At 34.5% G+C, this 22,138-nt stretch overlaps 2 protein-coding genes across 2 annotated transcripts; both read left to right on the top strand.

Annotated features, from left to right (window-relative positions):
* The first annotated feature begins 403 nt into the window (after nt 1–403).
* On the top strand, nt 404–4,258 carry LOC142638260 (IQ domain-containing protein IQM1-like). The gene is made up of 9 exons (XM_075812283.1): nt 404–543; nt 783–1,231; nt 1,411–1,525; nt 1,638–1,703; nt 2,229–2,317; nt 2,585–2,672; nt 2,875–3,105; nt 3,265–3,366; nt 3,505–4,258. The coding sequence occupies exons 2-9, from the start codon at nt 837–839 to the stop codon at nt 3,940–3,942; spliced, it is 1,524 nt and encodes a 507-aa protein (XP_075668398.1). The 5' UTR covers nt 404–543; nt 783–836; the 3' UTR covers nt 3,943–4,258.
* A 5,861-nt stretch (nt 4,259–10,119) lies between these two features.
* On the top strand, nt 10,120–10,629 carry LOC142630139 (uncharacterized). Its single transcript, XM_075804153.1, has one exon. The coding sequence runs from the start codon at nt 10,120–10,122 to the stop codon at nt 10,627–10,629; it is 510 nt and encodes a 169-aa protein (XP_075660268.1).
* The last annotated feature ends 11,509 nt before the right edge of the window (nt 10,630–22,138 follow it).

The following is a 22,138-nucleotide window of genomic DNA, read 5'->3' as shown; positions in this document are numbered from 1 at the left end:
CGGAGCATGGAGAATAGTGTTTCCTACTCTCATATTCATGGTGAGATTCGTTCATTAAATATATAGTGGGGCTTACCATGAATGTAAAAGGAGGAAGCACTATTTCTCTATGCTCCTGGACTACTTAAGAATTTTTCAAGTAATAAAAACACAGCCTTTATAGTTAAATTAAATAGGGCTCCACCTTCTGATAGGGAATTCAAAATAAAATCTTTGAATTCATCAACTCGTGGTTTTGAAGCTAGAAAAATTAACTCCTTGAATCAACCCCATTTTAAAAGTTATCCGAGGTGACAGACGTACGAGAATTCAAAGACCTGTAACTCTTTTTTCCAGGCTTTGACGCGTATTTGAAGTTGAAGGTCAAGTGGACTATTTATTTATTTCCCAGAGCCTACAACTATATAAGCAACCCATCGTGCACTACTCAAGAGTCATACTTATCTCTTACTTTGGTGGGTGGAAATTAGTCGATTCATTCATTTTAGAATTTGTTGGGAACTGACTTAAAAAAAACAGACATATAGTGGAAATCTATTGCAGGTAGGATCATATATTGTTAAAGTTTCTATCTTTGTTAATCATTCATGATGGATTTTATCATATTTCAATTGAGCTTTACCTCTTTCTTCTCTGTTGAAATGGAGTAATTTAGAAAGAGGGATTAATTGTAGGGGGCCTTTGACTCTTTATAGCTATTCATCTTCTTTAATTATTCATGTATATTCTGGCTCTTGATCCATTTTATGTATATACTGAATTCCTTGAATCATATTGTGCAGGTGTCGGACTTGCCTTCCCAAGACTTTTTATTGAAGCCTGAAAATCTACAACATATGGGTTTGGCCTATAACGTCAGTTTCACTTCCTTGAGAACAAATAGCTTTAAGAAAACAGATTCAGAAACTACAACACTGTCAAATGGGTGTAATCAAACGAGCACTGAGACTTTGAGCCGCTTGAGGGATTGCAAACCTGAAGATATTGTCCTTGAGAGGAATCTTTCATTCAAGAATTTAGTTCAAGATCAAGAGACCTTGGGTGTGGATGCTTTTGATGTGTTGAAACACAAGCCAATTCCCACACTTTCTCTACCTGAATCAGCAATATTTTTTTCGCCGAGACCCGTGAGTGAGCTTGATGCTGCTGCAGTTAAGCTCCAAAAGGTCTATAAGAGTTACCGAACTCGAAGAAATCTTGCAGATTGTGCAGTGGTGGTAGAGGAGCTATGGTGAGTTCCTTTAGCATGTGTTTGGATTAGTTTTTTTGTTGGAAAACTTTTTTTGCTGACTGTCGGCAAAAGTACAATTATTACCCAAATACTCTAAATCATTTTATATTTCTTAAATTCTGAGATTTGTGTATGTATGTGTGGTTCAATAAATTAAATGGTTAATTCACATAATGTAGGTGGAAGGCATTGGACTTTGCAGCTCTCAAGCGGAGTTCTGTGTCATTTTTCAATGTTGAGAAACCAGAAACTGCTGTTTCAAAGTGGTCAAGGGCAAGGACTAGAGCAGCCAAGGTACTTTTATAAGAATTTTAAGCTTCTACATGTATAGCTTTGTTTTTATATGTTGTTCTTTTCCCCAAATGATGAGGTATTTGGATACTAATAAGAATTATTCATTGCTTAGGTTGGAAAAGGTTTGTCCAAGGATGAGAAGGCTCAAAAACTAGCCCTGCAACACTGGCTTGAAGCTGTGAGTCCTCAAACCCTTTTCATATGCTTTTTCCCCGAATCATAATTCAATTCAACAATCATGATATTAGGCCGGCTTGATCGTATATCAAGCCAGAGTAAAAAGTACAGCATGCTATATGTTTATTTTATTATTTAAAAACTTTGGTTACTTTTATAAGTTTTTTTAAAACAAAAAAACAAAAAGTGTGATAAGGTTGGTTGGTAGGAACATGCAATGGAGGGTACACACTGGGACAAAAGATATGGAAATTGGAAAAGTCTTATTAAAAATTAGGTACAATGAGTTTGTCAAAATTGACCTGGAAACGTTCCTTATCACTTGCTAACAAACATGCCCACATTAAACCTTTTAACTTTGATTCAATCAAAAAGGGTGAAGTAAACATTATACGGATGTGTCATTGTTTCTTAGTCAAGGAACTGATTCAGGTTACTATTAGGTAGGGCGTTGAACATAATTAAGCTTATGCATTGTATTGGAAAAGGCAATGGCCTAATCAAACTCTCTTTTCTTTCTCTACAGATTGACCCACGCCATCGGTATGGGCACAATTTACACTTCTATTATGATATCTGGTTTGAAAGCGAGAGCGTTCAACCTTTCTTCTATTGGTAAGTATTTCATTTAGAAGAACCTTCGTGTGTTTCCTCAATATTTTGGTTATATTTTGTTACACATGAAAAAGTTCTTTAGGGAATACAAAATATTTGTGTCGCTTAAAAATCCCATGGGAAACAAAAAATCATATCTATATTTCCCATCGTTTAGCTACCATCTTACTCAGCCAACAAATTTAAAGGAGCATATTGGACCAATTTCTTTATAATCAAACTTCGCCATTATTATATTTTGTAACTTTTCTGCTTTCTGAAATGCAGGCTGGATGTCGGGGATGGCAAAGAAATATGTCACGAGAAATGCTCGAGGACTGTTCTACATCGCCAATGCATCAGATATCTTGGACCTGTAAGTTATATTTCTAATCATGCCATAATATCATTCACTGTTTTACAAATGCCTGTTACATTCATAGAAGTTTATTATAAATGTACAAGCTAAAATGACTACATGACTAATCAAAAAATGATAATGTAGATGTAGGGATACAAAATTTTATTACTGAATAACTGATCAAGTCTACAAAATCTTTTTGCTGTTGACATTTCAGAACGAAAGGGTAGCCTATGAAGTAATAGTGGAAAATGGGAAGCTTGTATTTAGGCAAAGTGGAATATTTGTGGAAACCACAGAAGGTTCTAAGTGGATATTCGTGCTGAGTACAACTAGAGCTTTGTATGTTGGTCAGAAGAAGAAAGGTGTGTTCCAACATTCAAGCTTTCTAGCCGGGGGTGCGACAACAGCAGCTGGAAGATTAGTTGCTCATGATGGGGTTCTTGAGGTACAGTTTCATGTACATATGCATGCATATAGTAGCATTTCTCTCAAAAGCTTAAGTTATTAGGAAATAATGCGTAATTATTTAATCACGTTATTGTAACAATTATCGACTCCTTTAACTTTTATATCTGATTTTTGACTCTTTGATATATTATCTCAGGCTATTTGGCCATACAGCGGTCATTATCACCCTACAGAAGAGAACTTCAAGGAATTCATTAGCTTTCTTGAAGAGAACCATGTGGATCTTACCAATGTTAAGGTACATATTTATATTCTTACTTAATATATGTGCATCCTTTAATGTACTGTAATGTTATTTCATAAAATATGTGATAATTTTCTAGCATTGGTCATATATAGTTTCTAATACATATCTAAATTGGTTATCTTTTTCCAGAGGTACTCAATTGATGATGACAATCCAGAACCAATTCTGGCTCGTGCTAAATCTTCGCAATCAGACATTGCAAATGCAATTGATGTAGATGGCAGTGTAAAGAGGGCTAAAATCACAACCACTAATGAAGAAGAAACTAAGAGTGCTAATGATGCTAAAGCAAAGGCACCAGTGTTTGACTTGAGCAAGAGATTATCTTGCAAATGGACCACAGGAACTGGACCCCGAATTGGGTGTGTCCGAGACTATCCTACTGAGCTACAATCAAGAGCACTGGAACAAGTTAACCTATCACCTAAGGTGGCTAAGGGGCCCTTTGTTAACTACGGCCCAATTCCTTCTCCAAGGCCCAGCCCAAAAGTCAGGCTCTCCCCAAGGCTTGCATACATGGGACTCCCTAGTCCAACTCCAAGGACCCCAATTCCAGCAGTTAATTAAGCTAATTCACCAAAGGTGGGATTAACTTGGGTCATAGATTAAGGGCACTTCTAGTGCCCCGCAATTTGGGGCCTCCTCTAGCAAATGAGGCCATGAGGGGACATAAGGGAACAACTTGGTTTTAACTTTTAATTCTTTCGCACAGTTTATTGGTTCATTTTTTTTTCACATGGCTTAATCCACCCAAATTAATGGGTTTTTATACTCCCAATTTTGGCTCCTGTATTTTGAGTTGGGATTTATTGATTTTTTGCTGTAAACACAAACTTAAGTTTATGAATATATCAATATACATCTTGATTATTGACTTAAACAACATTATTTTAGTATTGTTCTCATTTGTAGCCTATTATTTTCCTATGTTAATAGCAAAAGTCTCGAGTCTTGACAATATGGATCAATTTTTAAAAAGTAGGAAAATTTCTTATAAAATAAGTAAAATAATAAAGTAAGAATTATATCATTGGAAGGAGAAGTCATCGCTGCTCCTAGTCCTACGTCTAAGTTAGTGGCTGCTCTTCTTGCTTTGAAACTTGTCTGCTCAATGCCAATACCTCTCTTTTGTTTTATTTTAATGAGGCTCTGTAGAATAGTCTAACTCCTCCACCAGACTGTTTATTTTCTGTAATGTTTTCTTTTAGTGCTTCTTTAGATGCTTCTCTTGTTGGGATTTTTGTTTTGTATGTGAGAACTCTATTTTCTTGGCCCATAACCTTGTGAAATTGATTGTGAGATGGGCTTTTTCTTTTTTTAGCAGAGTGAGATGGGCTTTTAATGATCTCTTTTCTTTTTGAATGGATCTTTTGTCAAGAAAATATATGTGACCTTGGTCCGCTCCTCAACAACAATAACAAAGTTTTAATCATAAATTTTTTTTTTTTTTTGAGAAAGTAATCATAAATTTTATAGGTTAGTAAAGATTCTCAACAAATTAATCTAGTTAATTATGTACAATTTTTTTTTTTTTTTTATTCAAAATCCATCTATGAAATATAAAAAATGAGTTTTCTTGATAGAGAGGAAGCAGACTCGGAAGGCCAAATCACACTGCACAATGGAGAATCAAATCAGTCAATCACATTCACACATTGGATGCTCTCTATGCGAAAAGCAAAAAAGAAACTCCGGGTCTAGTGTTTTTTTCGTGAACAATTTTATAACCATCAAATCATTTTTAGCTCAGGGGGGGGGGGGGGGGGGGTGCGGGGCGCGGGTTCAGACTTCAGTGATATTCTTATCATCTCGGTTAATAACTTGATTTAATAGAGGGACACTGCCTCCGGCTTCCACTGTCATATATCATTTTTCTCCCCCATTTTTTATAATTTTAATGGAGCTTAAATTTATTTTGTTATTATGGTTTAAACAACAGTTTTTAAATACATAAATAAAATTACTCATTTTTTTATATATTTTTTCACCCATACATATTTCTAAAAAATATAAACAACATTACCAAACAGGCCTTATACTTTTATAACATTCTTTGAACTGAAAAATTATTAAAGAAAGTAAGTACGTAATATGGTGCTCTCTAATGTGAGAGAAATGAGTATCATGTCACCGTACTCTAAGAGTACTCAAAAATTATTCATCAAGACCACCCCAATTAGATAGACAAATAAAGGATTTGTTTGGCAACTTATTAAAAACTAAATTTTTTTACTTATATAATTCATTATTTGAGGTTTTATATTATTTTTTATCTCAACTTTATTTTAAATAATCTATCTTTTAATTTCTTAAAAAAAAAAAGCCAACTTTTAACCTTTTGTCCGCAAGTAAATTACCCAAAATGAAACTTACAAAAAGGATAAATAAGCAGTAAATTTCCCGGAAAAAAAATCAACATAAACAAAAACTCATCCAAAAAAACACAAGATTCTAGACTACTAGTCAACAAGAACAAGTGGTAAACAACACTTCAGGTTCCCACTTCAATATCTCTATGCTCTATGCAAGATTAATGAGTCCAAGTGTCCAACAACTAGCACGGAACCCTAGCTGTCTAGGGACGAATTTCCAACCGCAGAGAAACAGAGATTTTATGCTAACAACTCTCTTCTGGAGTGTGGTACAATAAGCGTTTTATGTGCATACTAGTTATCAAAAATATTCTTTTTTTTATAGTTTTTATGTTAAATGTTACACAAAAAATTAAAATTAAATTATTTATAAAATTTATTAAAATATATATATAACAAAAAATAAAAACCAGAGACAAAAAGGAAGAAGCTGTTTCCTAGGCTACTGCAAAGTATTTTTCCGTTTCCTTCATCTTTTGCGGTTTTGCATACATAAATTTAAATAAATAAATAAATAATTGTGGATATATTTATGTAGGAACGAGAATTCCACGTCTAATTTAAATGGGCAATTAAGGTTATTTTCGAGAACAAACCTCGGACCTCGGAGATGAACACTAGTTACGTGAGACACAAAGTTAAAACATCAAAAAAGAAAGAACCCCTCCGCATTAAATACAAGACAACCACTTCTTTGACCACATTAATGAGGAAGTGACTGAATAGTGGTGGCACAGCTAAAAGTGCAGGGTAAAACTTGCTAGTATGTTCTGGATGGGACAAGAATACTAGAAGTGCAATCTCAACCCTCCAAGTGTAAGATTTAGATGGGTTGTAGCTGGATATAAAAGCAAGAGGAATATCTAGATGCAGTGAAAGGAAAAAAAAAAAAAAAAAAAAAAACCTATCCATCTGTAACCCCAACCTTAGACTAGACTTAAGAACCAACACTTGTTTATTTTTTTTAACCAGTTTTTTAAACTGTGAAGTAATAGAAGAAGCATTCTTCCTCATTGAGTTCCATGACGTAACTACTGCATCCCCTTTGGTGCGATAGTCACTCCACAAGTATAAGTGCTTGTGGGTGTGTGGGATGTGGGGGGCAAGAGCCGGGGTTCAAGTATCCAGGAGGGAGCTTCACACATATATATACACTTAGATTAGGCTAGAGTAGAATTCTATCTTGTATAAAATAAAATAAAAGTTCTATGATGTAAACTTTCTTTGTTCATAATTAGATTCGACCTCCCATCTCTAAACAAATTTATTGTGATAGAAAACAATAAAATCTTCATTTATTTCCATTAGTTGATTAACTACCTTTTTCGCCATTATAATTTATTTATTATTGGAATAAAGATACTTTATTAACTAAAGGAACAAGAGGAACTGTCTGCCTTGAACTAGTACCATCCTAAATGTCATCAATTTGACAATTTTGTCTGTTTTATTATCTAAATTATATTTTTCAAATTTCAAAGCTAATAATCTATCACATTATTTAAAAATTTTAATAACTTGGTAATTTGTACATTGTTAAATCCATAACATAAAATCTAAACCATAAAATAGACAAAATGGACAATATTGTAGTTTTTTTCTTTTTCTTTTTCTTGCTAAATTAAAAGAAAGTTAGAGGGGTGGACCTTAACCATCTCCATACATGTACTAATTCACAAACAAACCCAGAGGTAAAAATGGGTCAATTCTTGTTACAATAGGAAGCCCAATGTAGTAAGTGTTAGAATTGTGGTTTATAGACATGCAGGGTGTTTCATTTATGAGTCTGCACCCGAACATACCTAAATTTACACTCAATTTTACAAAACATTTGGGTGTCAACTGATGATTAGATTACATCACTTACATGTAGGACCATCACTAGTACTTAGTGAAAAGTTGAATTATTGTGCACCAATCACAAATTGACAATTAAGCATGTTGTAAAATTGATTATGGATCAAGATGTGTCCTGAGAGTTTTCCTTTAGTTATTTATGCCTTTTTTTTTTTAATCTTTGGCCACCAACAAAACCTTCAACTAGGAAGAAGCAAATTTGAAAAGTTGATAAATTTCCTCCTTGTGTGGATGAGAGGGAGGATCATTATTAGAGATTAAATTCAACCCAAACCTAGTGTAAATTACTGTGTTCACCCTCTAATAGCAATGTGACAGGTTAGGGTTAGGCCTTTACACATAGATAAACAGAACACGACACACCAACCACAACCACACCCACACCCACATAAATGCCTAATGTAATAAAAATTAAAACCAAATCAATTGAGAAATAAAACATAATCTCACCGTACAAAAGACTAGGCCCAATGAAGAGCCGTTGGAGACAGTGTTGACAATGTTGCCAAAAGCTGAGAAGTGCCACATCAAACAAACTCATAATTTAACTTTTCCCCTCCAAACTATTGAGAGGACTTTCAGTATTGGGGAAGGAAGATTTATTGGGATAAGCATAATGAAGGTTGGGCTACCTTTATGTATGAAAGGTTGCTGAATATCTGTTGCTGGTGTGGGTCTGTTTCTCATGATGATAAAGATAGTTCACTTTGGCTACGAAGTAAGGGTACTCTGATAGTAGAAGAACAGCAATTTGGTCTGTGGATCAGGGCTCCTCTCTTCAATCCGGCAAAGAAGTCTTTTGTTGAAGTTAAAGGATATGATGTTATGAACCGTGGTGTTGCTGGTGATGTTGCTGGTGTGATGGTTTCTCCAGATGCTCGGGCTTCTCATGGTTTTCCAGGACTGCATCAAGGCTTTGATAACACAATCACTTCTTCTGATTCCCGTGCTACTAATGAGAATAGTTTGGTGCCTCGGTGTGAGGATGGGATTATGGATGATGAGGTATACGTTTCTTCTTTGATGAAGCTATCAAAGACGCTGCAGGCAGTGAAGGAAGATGCAAGGGTGGTTTCGAATTTTAAGGAGCAGTTACAAGTTTTAGATCAGGCAATTAACTCCTCTTCAGTGCTTTCAAAATTGAAAACCGATAAACCTAGTGTTGTTTCAGCCACTGCTCCTACTTTTTCTCATGCCACATCATGCATTAACGTTTCAAAATAAAATCAGGGATTAAATATTGAGGAAGTTAGATATGATGTGGACTCCTTGGAGTCAATCTAGATTGAGGAATTCAATGTTGGCCGAAACACTACTCCTAAAGAAAAGAAAAGCACACGTGGGAGGCCTAGGAAATGTTCAAAGGGAGACCTTCTTGTATACTGAAAACACAAGTCCTTTATTTTCAAGAAGCTCTTCTCAGGCAACTCGTACTCCCAAAAAAACATGGAAACGCATTGTTGATAAAAAAAGAAAATTCTGCAGAGAAGGAAGTAGCAGGTCCTGACCTTAGTGAGAAGAGAAAAATTGTTGATATAGGCAGGAAGGAGGATCATTCTCTTGAAGGGGGAAAGAGAAAGAGGCTTGAGGTATGTTCAACTACTCTAACGAAGGAGATTGCTCAACAACCCCGCCGAGCACAATAAGTCTTTAAAGTTGGAACTGTCGAGAGCTTGGGAACTTTCGAACAGTCAATGCCTTAGCAAATACAGTGAATAAAGAAGAGTCCATTATTGTCTTCCTTATAGAGACAAAGTTGAAAAAAGATTAGCTGGATTTGATTTATGAAAAATGCAAAATGAAAAATTGTTGTGGTTCCTAGTATTGGAAATAGTGGTGGTTTTATTTTGTTATGGAAAGAAGAGTTGAGGGTAGATGTAAAGACTTTTTCTCAAAATCATATTGATGCATGGGTGAATGGTGGGGAAGTTAGTTGGTGGCATTTTACGGGTTTCTATTGTCATCCGGATACGGCTAAAAGGCATGAATCTTGGGCAAAATTGAAGCATTTGAAATGTGCATCTTCTTTACCATGGCTGGTTATTAGTGATTTTAATGAGATTATAGGTCTCTCAAAGAAGGAAGGTGGAAGTATTCATCTAAGAAAACAGATGGCAGATTTTGTGTCTACTATTAATCATTGTGGACTATGTGATTTGGGTTTCATTGGATCTAAGTTCACTTGGCTATATCAAACAACTAGTGGGGTTGAAATACGAGAAAGATTGGATAGGGTTTTGGCTACTTTGGAATGAATGTCTATTTATCCAACAGCTAAGCTTCACATTTATCTTCTTCGGTTTTGGATCACTCTCCATTATCACTTCATTTGTTTCAACAACGGAAGAAAATGAGACTCAAAAAACTTTTTCGATTTGAATCAATGTGGTTGAAGGATTTGAGGTGTGAAAGGTTGTCAAGGATGCATGGGAGAGTGGTCAATTGATAGAGTCAAATTAGGTTCTTCACAATTGTTTGGAATGCTACGGAATTTGGCCATGTGGGAAGAACCATAATGGAGCTTCAAACGAAATTAGAATGGTTAGAGTTGCAGCCCACATCCAAGGAAGTAGTGGAAGCATTGAGACATACTCGAATTGAATTGAATTGTTGGTTGGATATAGAGGATGACATGTGGAGACAACGATTAAGGATTAATTGGTCTCAACATGGTGATAGGAATACAAGTTTCTTTCATGCCAAGGCTTCGGCTAGACATAGAAAGAATTTAATGGAGGGTTTGCTAAATAATGATGAGGTATGGCAGGTTGAAGAGGATAAAATGGAGGAAATAGAAATTGGATATTTGAGGGATCTTTTCTCTACTAGTAATCTGGTGGATTTTTCTAATTTACTCTTGGTCGTGCAACCTAAGATGACTCAAGCAATGAATGAATGGCTGGTTCGGCCTTTTGTGGAGTATGAAGTGAATGGAGCCTTGAAGCAAATGTATCCACTTAAGTCACCGGGACCTGATGGGATGCCTCCTCTATTTTTTCAACATTTTTGGAGCACTAGTAGCTAGGTGGTCACCGAAACGACACTTGATTTTCTAAACTTTGGTATTTCTCCACCCAACTTTAATGAAACCCACATAACTCTTGTCCCAAAAATTAAAGAGCCAAAGAAGATAACAGATTATAGGCCTATTAGTTTATGCAATGTTATGTACAAGATTGCTTCAAAAGCTATTGCAAATAGGTTGAAACGGATTTTACCTTCAATTATTAGTGATACACAGTGTGCTTTTGTCCATGGGAGATTGATTACTGATAATGTGTTGGTGGCTTTTGAAACCATGCATCATATTAGCCAAAAAAAGGAGGGTAAGGTTGGGGAGATGGCTCTTAAATTAGATATGAGTAAAACTTATGATAGGGTAGAGTGGGTTTGGCTTGACAAAGTTATGGATAAATTGGGCTTTGCTGACCGGATGAGGGATTTGATCATGAGAAGTGTTTCTACGGTTACTTATTCGATTAAAATTAATGAGACACCGAGGAGACACATTATTCCATCAAGAGGGATCCGTCAAGGAGACCCTTTGTCACCTTACCTCTTCCTTTTATGTACAAAAGGCTTGTCTGCTTTGATTCAATTAGCAATAGATAGGGGTCAAATGGAGAGTGTGAAAATTTGTAAAGGTGGTTCAAGATTGTCTCATTTGTTTTTTTGCAGATGATAGTTTGATTTTTTGCAAGGATGCGTTAAAGGAGTTTGATGAACTACAAAGATTGCTTGCTGTGTATGAGAAAGCTTCAAGTCAACAATTAAACCGTGAAAAAATATCTTTGTTTTTCAGTGGTAACACTCCAAGGGAAGTTCAAGAGGAGATAAAGAATCGGTTTGGTGCCCAAATAATTAAGCAATATGAGAAGTATCTTGGATTGCCTTCTTTGGTGTGGAGAAATAAAAGAACTACCTTCAATGCTATTAAGGAGAAATTGGGAAAAGTGTTGGCGGGTTGGAAAGAAAAATTGCTCTCCAAGACAGGGAAAGAAGTTTTAATAAAAGCAGTGGCTCAAGCAATTCCAACTTACACTATGAGTTGTCTCAAACTTCTAGATTCGCTTTGTGATGAACTAATGGGGATGATTATGAATTTTTGGTAAACTAATGGCTTAGTTGGGAGAAAATGTGTGAGCCTAAGTGTGATGGTGGAATGGGTTTCAAGAATTTAAAATGGTTTAATAAGGCTTTGCTTGCAAAACAGGGGTGGAATCTCCAAATGGGTGGTAATTCTCTTCTTTATAGGGTCCTTAAGGCTAAATATTTCCCAACAGGTGACTTTGTTCATGCTTTAATTGGACACAATCCTTCTTATACATGGAGGAGTTTGATTTCTACCCAAAGATTGGTCATTAAAGGGTTGCAATGGAGAGTTGGCAATGGAGCAAATATTAAGGTTTGGCAAGATAAGTGGCTCCCATGGGGTTCATCGCATAGTGTAATTTCTCCAGGGATGTTTTTGAGTGTTGATACAAAGGTTGCTAATTTGATAGATTCAAGTACAGCCAAGTGGAAAACTGAGGTAATTGATAGTCTTTTATTGCTCATGAAGCCGAATTAATCAAAAGTATTCATTTGAGTGCTACTTTACCAGCGGACAAAATTGTTTGGGCTGAAACTACAAATAGAAATTTCACAGTGAAGAGTGCTTATAAATTAATAGCAAGTTTGTTTAAATCTACAAACTGTGGAACTACTTCTGATGGTAGTTTGTTGAGGAAGTTTTGGAAGAAACTTTGGTCCTTGCCCATTCCTCATAAGGTGCATCATTTTTGTTGGCATGCTTGTCGTGACACTTTACCGACCAAAGTTAAATTAAGGAGGCGTAATGTAATTGCTGAAGACATGCGTGTGCGCTGTAAGGAAAAGGCTGAGACAAATGGTCATATTTTTTGGGGCTGTCTGAAAGCACAGGAAGCTTGGGTTGCTTCGAAATTACATTTGCTACCTTTGGATGTCCATATTGATTCTTTTTAGGATCTATTATGGTTTGAGATGATGACTAATGTAGCTAGGGAGGAGAAGTGTTCAAGATTGGTTATGATTGCTTGGGCATTATGGAATAATAGGAATGAAATCTATCATGGGGGTGAAGGTAAAACAAGTCCGGCTATGGCACTTTGGGCAACAAGCTATCTCCAAGAGTATTGGCCTGCAATGGATTCACACAATGGTGCTGCTTCTAATCGGGTTCTACACTTAGCTGAAACACAAATACACTCGGCTTGGATGCCTCCATCATCGGGTTCTTTATCCCACAAAGAAGTTGGTTGGAATTGGTGTAGTCATAAGAGACTTGCAAGGTAGATTAATGGCAGCGTTATACAGAAAAATTAAAGCCCCATTGCAAGTGCTTGAAGTTGAAGCTAAAGCCTATAAAGCAGGTATGTTGTTGGCTAGACACTTGGGGCTGTGAAATGGGGTGTTAGAGGGAGACTCCTTGACTATTTCTAATGCTCTCAAGGTAATTTCAATACCACCCACCTCTGTTGCTGCTATCATGGAAGGCATTCATGTTTTAGGCTGTGAAATTGATGTTGTTAATTTTTCTCATGTGCGTAGATCAGGCAATAAGCCAGCCCATATTCTAGCAAGACAAGCTCTAAGCTTTGTCAATAATGTAATTTGGATTGAAGAGATTCCTTGCTGTATTCAGCAAGCTCTTATCTAAGATGTATTTGGTTTGTGATGTTGTTATCAATAATAGTTTTCAGTGTGTTTATCAAAACAAAAACAAAAAAACAAGAACGACCATACAAATTAGTAGTCTACAAAAATCAAGAGATCTAACAACGAACCTTAGTGAGTCTAGTAACCTCTCTTACTTCCTCTCCTTCCAATCCTAAGGCAATGGCTGGCGACATGAACACCAACCCAATTACATGGGTAGCCACAACAAACCAAACTGATAATTTCAACTCACTCCATAGAAAACAAATACAAATAAATTCCTAGGTTTCTCACAAAACCATATCATTATCATGAAAATATATTTGAATACCTTAAAATTCTTAGGGCTTTATCTCCACATATTGCATGCCAACTCCTCATTGCTCTTGTCAATGTCTCTGTTAGCACCTGTAAGACTCTGCCAACATTGTTGACATTATATTTAACTGATCATCGTTAGGAGTTGTTATTGTGTATTTCGAGGATGTACTTCTTCTCACATAGGGGTGGGCTCCACCCCTATGTGAGAGAGAGGGAATACACTCCCAGAGTAAATAATCATTTTCTCTTCATTAGGTTGGTCTTTTACGATTTTGTTTTTCAACTAATTTGAGTTTTAATTTTTTTTTATTTTAATATTAGGTATTTCTACGATGTGATTGTGCGTGTTGTTTTATTGTTCTGTGTATACAAATATGATGTGTCACATAAACAAAGCCTTTTACACTATGTTCGGATTGAATATCTAATGAGTTTAATTGAAGACACAACTTACACTGGCAACTCCATGTTAGAGTCAGGGTGGTCCCCTGACTTGGAAAAAAATCATTATTATATATAAAATTTAAAATTTTATAATTTTTTTAGCTTAAAAAAAATGTGTGACCATTGTAAATTTTTTTAGGTCCAATATAATTAAACTTTGGACAAAGTTTTAGTTGTAAATTAAGGCTATAACTCCACTCAATATTTTTTTATTTAGATATGAATTTTAACAATTCCACTATTAAATTACATTTTTTTTCTTATATCTTTCATGCTTACAAAACTTCAAGAAGATTAAAGATAAATAGCTTATGTCATCAATCAAATGTTTAATTTTTGAGTTTTTATAGTCTAAAATTATACGCAAAAAATAAGTGTATGAATCAAATAGTAAATAAAATCCAATTGACAAGAAACTTGACATGTGTTTTAAGAACATAAAAAACATACAATTCAATAGTTAGATTTTCAAAATATGTAGTCATGTTAATTTGTTTAGTGAAAATTGTAGTCTTAGGCTACAACTAAATTTGTAGTCAAATTTTGGTTCTTTTAACAATATATTGGGCCTTTACAAACAAAAAGACAAATCCAAGAAAAGTTTTATTTAACTAAAATTTTGAAAGAGATATAGCTTGCAGTATTGATAATGAGATATAACTATCTTTTTTATTAAATATTGTATAATTTAAGTTTCTTAATGACCACCCTGAAAAAAATTTCTGGAGCCGCCACTGACAACTTACCAAGGAAGAAAAAAAAAACCACTTCATCTCTTTCATAGTGCTTTGAGTCCATGATAAAAATGGACTTTCCATACATGTTTTATCTCAAAATATTAGTTTAATAAAAAAAAAAAAAAAAACATAGGCATATAAAACTAGTGCCAAAACTAAAAACTATGCTAGTCCAAAGGTAAGGATTAAATTATTAAGGCCGTTTAATAGTCTCTTGTCTCTCGTTTTAAAACTAACATGAAGCTTGGTTGGGATGAAAAGTGAGAGAATAAGAAATAGGTGAAGGAAAGGAGAGAGGAAAATGTGATTTTCTATTTTTTGGTTGGAGTGAAAAATGAGAGAAAAGAAAATGGGGTGGATAAAGTTTTTCACGGCCTACCATTCTTTCTCTTTCCAAATTGGAAAGAAAAGATGAAAGAAAATGACATTTTAGAAAAATTACAAAACTATCCTCAACTTTTCATTCTTACTTTTAATAATAAGGTATAATATAACTTACGCTTTATTTTTTTTATTTCTCTTTTATATCTACCAAACACGCATGATAGGTAAGACATATTTTATATCATTCCACTTTTTTACCTTCTTGATATTTTGTGTTCTCTTACTTTTTCATCCTTTTGTTAGGTGCATTACACTAAGGTCCAGCCCACAATAGTTTAATTGGTGGCAAGAGAGTGATGAATACTAATCCCATTACAAATAGGAGATTGCATGTAAAAGCTCATTTAATCAGCATGTTGGCCAAAAGAGTCCTCACTTAAGTCATGTTAGGAATTCATATTTTGCTAGGAAAAGAAGACTAAACCGGCAAAATCTGTTTGTGTTAAGGACATATTTTATATAATTGATTAATCCTTTGACAAAATGCACTTTATTTATAATTGGGTAGATCTTGGATGGGTTTAGTACTTCAAGAAACATGTTGTTCAAGCCAAGTATTAAAGTGATGAAGATTGGACCAAGAAACAAGTGAAGAAAAGCAATTCATTAAAGCTCGACAGATACCTCAACAAAAAATCTATCGAGACTTAATGAAGGAAGCTCGACAGAAGCTGAATCTATCGAGACTTACAAAATTAGAATTTTCAGATCTGATTTTCGGCCCATGCTTGTATATTTGTGTAGGGTATATTTTCTCACAACTCTAGACATATATAAGGCTTATTTTAAAGGCTGTCACATATGCATTAAGTGAATATATAAGTAGAACACAAGCAAAAAGTGACCTAGTGCCTTATTCTCTCTGCAAGAAGTTACTACGTCTTTGTACCTTAAGATTTTGTAACCAAGTGCTTTTTGATCTTCATTGTTGATGAAGTGAAGAACTTTGTAGCCAATAACATCTTCTTCAAGTTGCTGGGGTTAGTCACGTACTGGGATTCATGCAAAGGAGTTAGTCATGTACTGGGATCCTTACATCATTGGTGGCGTTCATATACTGGGATCCTTTATTGAGCTTGTAGGGAACCTTTAACCTATGAGATGGAATTAGGTTTGATAGGAAAAGGTGGAAATAGTAGAAATTTCGCTCTTAAGAGTATAGAGGAAGAGATTGATGACTTTGAAGATGAAGATGAAAGCGAAGATGAAGATGATGATGAGGATAAGGATATAACCTTCATAACTAATGAGATTATCAAGCTTCTTCAATATAGGAAAAAGGATAAGGACAAACCTTTTAAGAAATCTAAATCCTCTAGGAATGACAAGAATGAGAAACCCTTCATCCAGTGCAATGAGTGTAAAGGTTTTGGTCATATGAGGATTAAGTGTTCAAACTACCTTTTGAAGGAAAAGACCAAGAAGTCAAAAGATAGAGGGTTGGTTGTTACCTTGAGTGATACTGAGAATGACTCTTCTGATGAGTATGTGGATAAATGTGGTCACTTTATGACTTTTGCTGCCACAACCGATAAGGTGATTGTAGAGAGTACTAGCGACAGTGAGGATTCTTCTGATGATGAAGTACCTAAGAAGTTGATCATTTAAGAAGCCTATGATAAGCTATGCACTGAATTTATAAAATTTGAAAAGATTTCTCATTTTTGTAGAAAAGAGCCTAATGAGGTAAAAACTAAAAAATCTGAACTTCTTGTCAAATTAGATGAGACTACAAAGTTAGTTGAGACTCTTGCTGTGGAGAACACCTCATTAGAAGAGAAGGTCAAGAATCTCGAGGTTGAGCTTAGTCAAGCTAGAACTAAAATAGAGAGGATGTCTAGTGCAAAACTTGATGAGGTCTTGAGTGCTCAAAAGCCTAGTTTTAATAAGACTGGTTTAGGATATGTTGTTTCCTCTGGTCTCTCCTCTTCCACAGCTTCTAAATCAAAGATTGTCTTTGTGCCCCAATCTGAGAAATGTGATAAAGGTATGAAATCCATAACTGATTTGTCTAATTCTAAATCATTTGTTAGACCTCATTCTAGGAAGTCTAATAGTCCTAAAACTGCTCATGTTTGTCACCATTGTGGTATTTCTAGACACATTCGTCCTAATTGCTTTAAGTTGTATCCTCAAAAGCAAGTGTCCAATCGGCCACAGGTTTCCTCTCAAGGAACTACACCTTTGTTTGGAGAGTTATTAAAAGTTTTGAGCTTTCTAACTCAATTTCAAGAGAATTTTAATTCTTCTATATCCTTTAGTAGACATATTAGGACACATGCATTTTCATCTTCATGGCCAAAAACTCGTGTTGCTTGGATGAGAAATGAGCTTAAGACTTAATTGTCTTTTCTATCTGTCATCTACTTTAATTCTTTTTATCTAAAGTAGGACTTTCTTGCTTGATTTTTTATCTGTTTTTGGAATCATACTTTCATGCATCTGCATCTTTCTTTCATGTTTTCATATTGCTTGTCTATTTTTGTTTGGTTGTTTAGTTATTTTTTTTCAAAAAAAAATAAAAACAAAAACAGTGTGTTTGTGTATATTGGTACTTGTGTACCTTGGATGGCCATTGAAACAAAGTTTTCTAAACTTTGTATCTCTTGTAGTTTAGATGAGCTTTTCAATGCACAACTAAGCAAGTGAGCTTTGTGGCTCGTGTTTGTGATGAGTAAGATTAAGTCTAGATCTTATATCTCATACTTATATCACTCTTTTTGACGGGAAGGACTAGAAAATCCTAAAAGAAAAGCATAAATAACCATCTCATTGCTAAAACCCACCAATCATGTATAACATCTGTGTGCTTTGACATAGCAAAATTGTGATATTTTGGTTTACATAATTGAGTATTTCTTATCTCTCTATATATGCGCATGTATGATATGTTCAAAAAGAAAATATGCAAAGAAAAATAAAAAACAAAAAGAATCAAGATACTTTAAAATATGATTGCAAGTGTATTTCTAGGAGATGTGGGAGTTATAGGACGTACCTCGAAGATGATAATCCCCATCAAATATTTATGATTGTGTGTGAGTGTTTTTTATTCTCTCATATCTTAAATCGTCACAATATGAGAAACTTGTGCACACTTGTTATGTTTTCACACACAACACGTATACTCTTTGTTACTCTTGATACATGTGCAAGTTCAATGTTATTTGGTCATCACAAGGGATACATGTGTTAATATATACTTACCAAAATTTCTTAACTTGTTTTTGAAATATAAAATTAATTATACTTGTTGTGTGTGTGTGTGTGTGTGTGTGTGTGTGTGTGTGTGTTTGGATCTATGAATACTTTGCATTTTTGTTAAGAGATGTTTTGAAAGCTTAACATGTTGATTGAATCTTTGGTTGAGTTGCTTGCTTGTTGCATTCATCTTTATGTGTTTTTTCTCCATTTGAAAACACTTCTTCTTCAAGCTTGACAGCTTCTCGATAGATCCTCGACAGCTTCTCGATAGATCCTCGACAGATTCTCTTCTATCAAGCTTTTCTTTCTTCTTTTCTCAATAGATCTTGACGGAATCTTGATCCATCGAGAATTCTGGGGTTCTTCTCGATAAATTCTCAACAGCTTCTCGATCTATCGAGGAAATTTTCTAAGCTCTCTGTTTGCCCAATAGATTTTTGACAGATCCTCGATCCGTCGAGATTTCTGAGTTTTCTCTTAATAGCATCTCAACAGCTTCTTGATTTGTCAAGACCCTCTTGCATGCATTGTTTTTCACATGTTTTGCATCTTTCTATTATCTTGTCATCCATAACATTATGTTTCATTACATTCATGTATTTCTATGGATTCCTTTTACCCCCTTGCTCATCTTTATGTTTCTCGGGTGAAGTTTTATAGCTTTTTATACCCTTTGTCAATAATGACAAAAATTTGGAGAAAATGTGGTTTCTTTTTAAGATTCTACATGTTAGGGGCTGAAATACATGCCTTTGTAAGAAGAAGTTGTGTTTCATCTTGTTAAGGGGAGTGCTTACCTCCTTGTTGTTTTAGGAATTTCTTCTAGCTTCTTGTACACTGGTCTTGTGACCATTTTTACATATATTGTGCTTATCTTTGGTGTGTGTGTATATATATATGTCTTCTTCGCCTACCTTTACATGTGTTGTTTCTTTTCTTTTTTTATACACATGTTTCTTTATGTATGCAATCTTTTATTTCTGTTTCACACATGATGCCTTGATGAGTTTTATTTAAGTGTTTCAAAAAGACAAGTTATGAGAGTCTATCTTGCCTTTAACTCTTTTCTTGCAAAGATTTTCAAGAATTTGTAGTAGGGATATATTTATTTTGTAATACAACAAGTGGTTATGAGTTAAGTAATTTAAGACTTCTCCCATGATTAGTTGTTTTGTTGTGATTTTGTCACGGATTGCTAAATGGGGAAATTGTTAAAGATATATTTTATGTAATTGGCTAATCCTTTGACAAAATGCACTTTACTTGTAATTGGGTAGATCTAGGATGGGTTTAGTACCTCAAGAAACATGTTGTTCAAGCCAAGTATTAAAGCCATGAAGATTGTACCAAGAAACAAGTGAAGAAAAGCTATTCATTAAAGCTCGACAAATACCTCGACAGAAAATCTATCGAGACTTAATGAAAGAAGCTCAATAAAAACTAAATCTATCGAGACTTACGAAATCAAAATTTTCAGATCTGATTTTTGGCTCATGCTTGTATATTTGTGTAGGGTTTCTTTTCTCACAACCCTAGATATATATATATATATATATATATATATATATAAGGCTTATTTTAAAGGTTGTGACATATGCATTGAGTGAATATACAAGGAGAACACAAGCAAAAAGTGACCTAGTACTTTATTCTCTCTGTAAGAAGTTACTGCATCTTTGTGCCTTAGGGTTTTGTAACTAAGTGCTTCTTAATCTTCATTGTTGATGAAGTGAAGAACTTTGCAGCCAATAACATCTTTTTCAAGTCGCTGGGGTTAGTCACGTACTAGGATTCATGCAAAGGAGTTAGTCACGTACTAGGATCCGTACATCATTGGTGGCGTTCCTATATTGAAGAGTTCAGAAGTTCTGAAACGGTAGAAGATTTCTGCTGTAAGTTCATCTATGAAGATTATAAAGTATAAGGACAAAAGTTTTGTACTAGATGTGGTATTTCTCTATAATATAGTGAATTGCTTTTCGAGAAGGTTTCTCCCAAGTTTTTCACTGTGAAACTAGTTTATTTCATTAGTTTTCCTAAGTCACCATATCTTATCTTATTTACTATTCCATTGTGCATGATATTGACATGATATTGTTGTTTGTTTGTTTTAACAAGGTTTATTCATAATAAATCTAATTTACAATTTGGGTTTAAAACTTGTTAATTCTATCAACCGGAGTCTAAATTTCTCAACAGTTTGGTATATAAAAAGCATGTGGGTGCTGCATATTGAACAGCTACACAAGAGAAAAAGAGATAGATTGTGCCGCATAAGGATAGTAGAAAAGTGTGCAACATAAGAGATTTGAGAGAGTAGTCAAGAGGGAGCCACTTAGAGAAAGAAGACAGCCTAGAGAAAGAGTTGTGGGTGGAGAAGAAAATAAAGAAAAGAGAGCAAAGTATTGTCGCCTTTGAGGGAGATATTTAGTGTGTGTGAGAGCAAAGAAAAATAAGGGAGATTTTTCTTTAGCCGTGAGATTTTTCTTGTGAGACATACACAAAAGATATTGTAATTGATTTGATAATCGTGAAATTATTCAGAATTTGTTTAGTGGTTTTTCCCTTCAAGGAGAAAAGGTTTTCCACGTAAATATTTGTATTTTTGTATGTGATTGTTATTTGGACAAAACTTAGTTACAAAATTTGTTATAGTTTAAGGTTCCGACCTTACTCAACATCTTTTTATTAGAAGTGAATTTTGACAAATCCACCATTAGATTACATCTTCTTCTTATATTCTTCATACTTGAAAATTTTTTAGAAAATTAAATACCAATAGCTATGCCATTAATAAATTGTTTAAATTGCAAGTTTTTGTAATTTAAAATTATGTATAAAATATAAGTTTATAGAAATATAGTAAATAATATCCTATTGACACAAAATTTGACGTGTGTATTAAAAGTATAATGAACATGCAATTCAACGGTTAAATTTTCAAAATATGAAGTAATATTTATTTTATTGAATAAATTGTAACCTTAGATTACAACCAATTTTGTGACTAAATTTTGTCATTGTTATTTTGAATTGCTAATATTGTTGATAATATTATTTGGGACTCAACACCTTCCAGCCAAATGTAGCCTAAGATGAAGACCTGTTTTATATCCCACTGTATTTTTTTTATACAACATTTTCAGATTGAAATTCAATGCAATGGCAATTAACCCCTCCCTCTTACCATATATTTTTTTATTTTACTAAATTTATTTTCTTACTTTTTATCATTTTAAATCTCAACCACCCGTAACAATAGATATAATACATATAACAATTCATTTTTTTTATAAAATAATGAACAATAGCAAATGGTTGACAATGCTTTTGGAAGCCGAAGCTTGATCCATCAATGGTTGGTTGGTGGACAGGCATGACTCATGAGATGGGAGTGAGATGGGATCCAAATCCTAAGCACCACTAGTTGCATAACCAACCGTCTTGTCAAAGTTGCAAAACGCTCAGAATTATTTAGGTTCTCCCCCTAGAAATTTCTTTCAAAATAGTATTGGTGTGACCATGGTCAACGAGGATTATTATTATTTTTTCCTGAGCTGGTCAACGAAGTTTCTACTTTTACCAAAATAGTACTTGAGTGTATCTACTTAGGTTTGGTAAAAAAAATAATTGAAAATGGTTGCACTGCTGTGTAATCAACATCATCAAAGGATTGCCAATATTTACCATTGTGTAATCACACCATCCATCTTCTTGGCCCCCCATATGATTCAGCAGACTGGCTGTGTGTTCCCCATCAAACCT

Source organism: Castanea sativa, chromosome 1 (genome assembly GCF_040712315.1).
Source record: "Castanea sativa cultivar Marrone di Chiusa Pesio chromosome 1, ASM4071231v1".
Lineage (NCBI taxonomy): Eukaryota > Viridiplantae > Streptophyta > Magnoliopsida > Fagales > Fagaceae > Castanea > Castanea sativa.
Note: the sequence above shows the minus strand (reverse complement) of the source record. Positions and strands in the feature narration are given on the sequence as shown.

Excerpts from the sequence above, each read along its gene's own strand:
- LOC142638260 (XM_075812283.1), top strand. The coding sequence starts at position 837 with ATGGGTTTGGCCTATAACGTCAGTTTCACTTCCTTGAGAACAAATAGC. Across the intron at positions 3,106-3,264 it reads CTCATGATGGGGTTCTTGAG|GCTATTTGGCCATACAGCGG; the intron begins GTACAGTTTCAT and ends ATATTATCTCAG. Across the intron at positions 3,367-3,504 it reads TGGATCTTACCAATGTTAAG|AGGTACTCAATTGATGATGA; the intron begins GTACATATTTAT and ends ATCTTTTTCCAG.
- LOC142630139 (XM_075804153.1), top strand. The coding sequence starts at position 10,120 with ATGGAGCTTCAAACGAAATTAGAATGGTTAGAGTTGCAGCCCACATCC.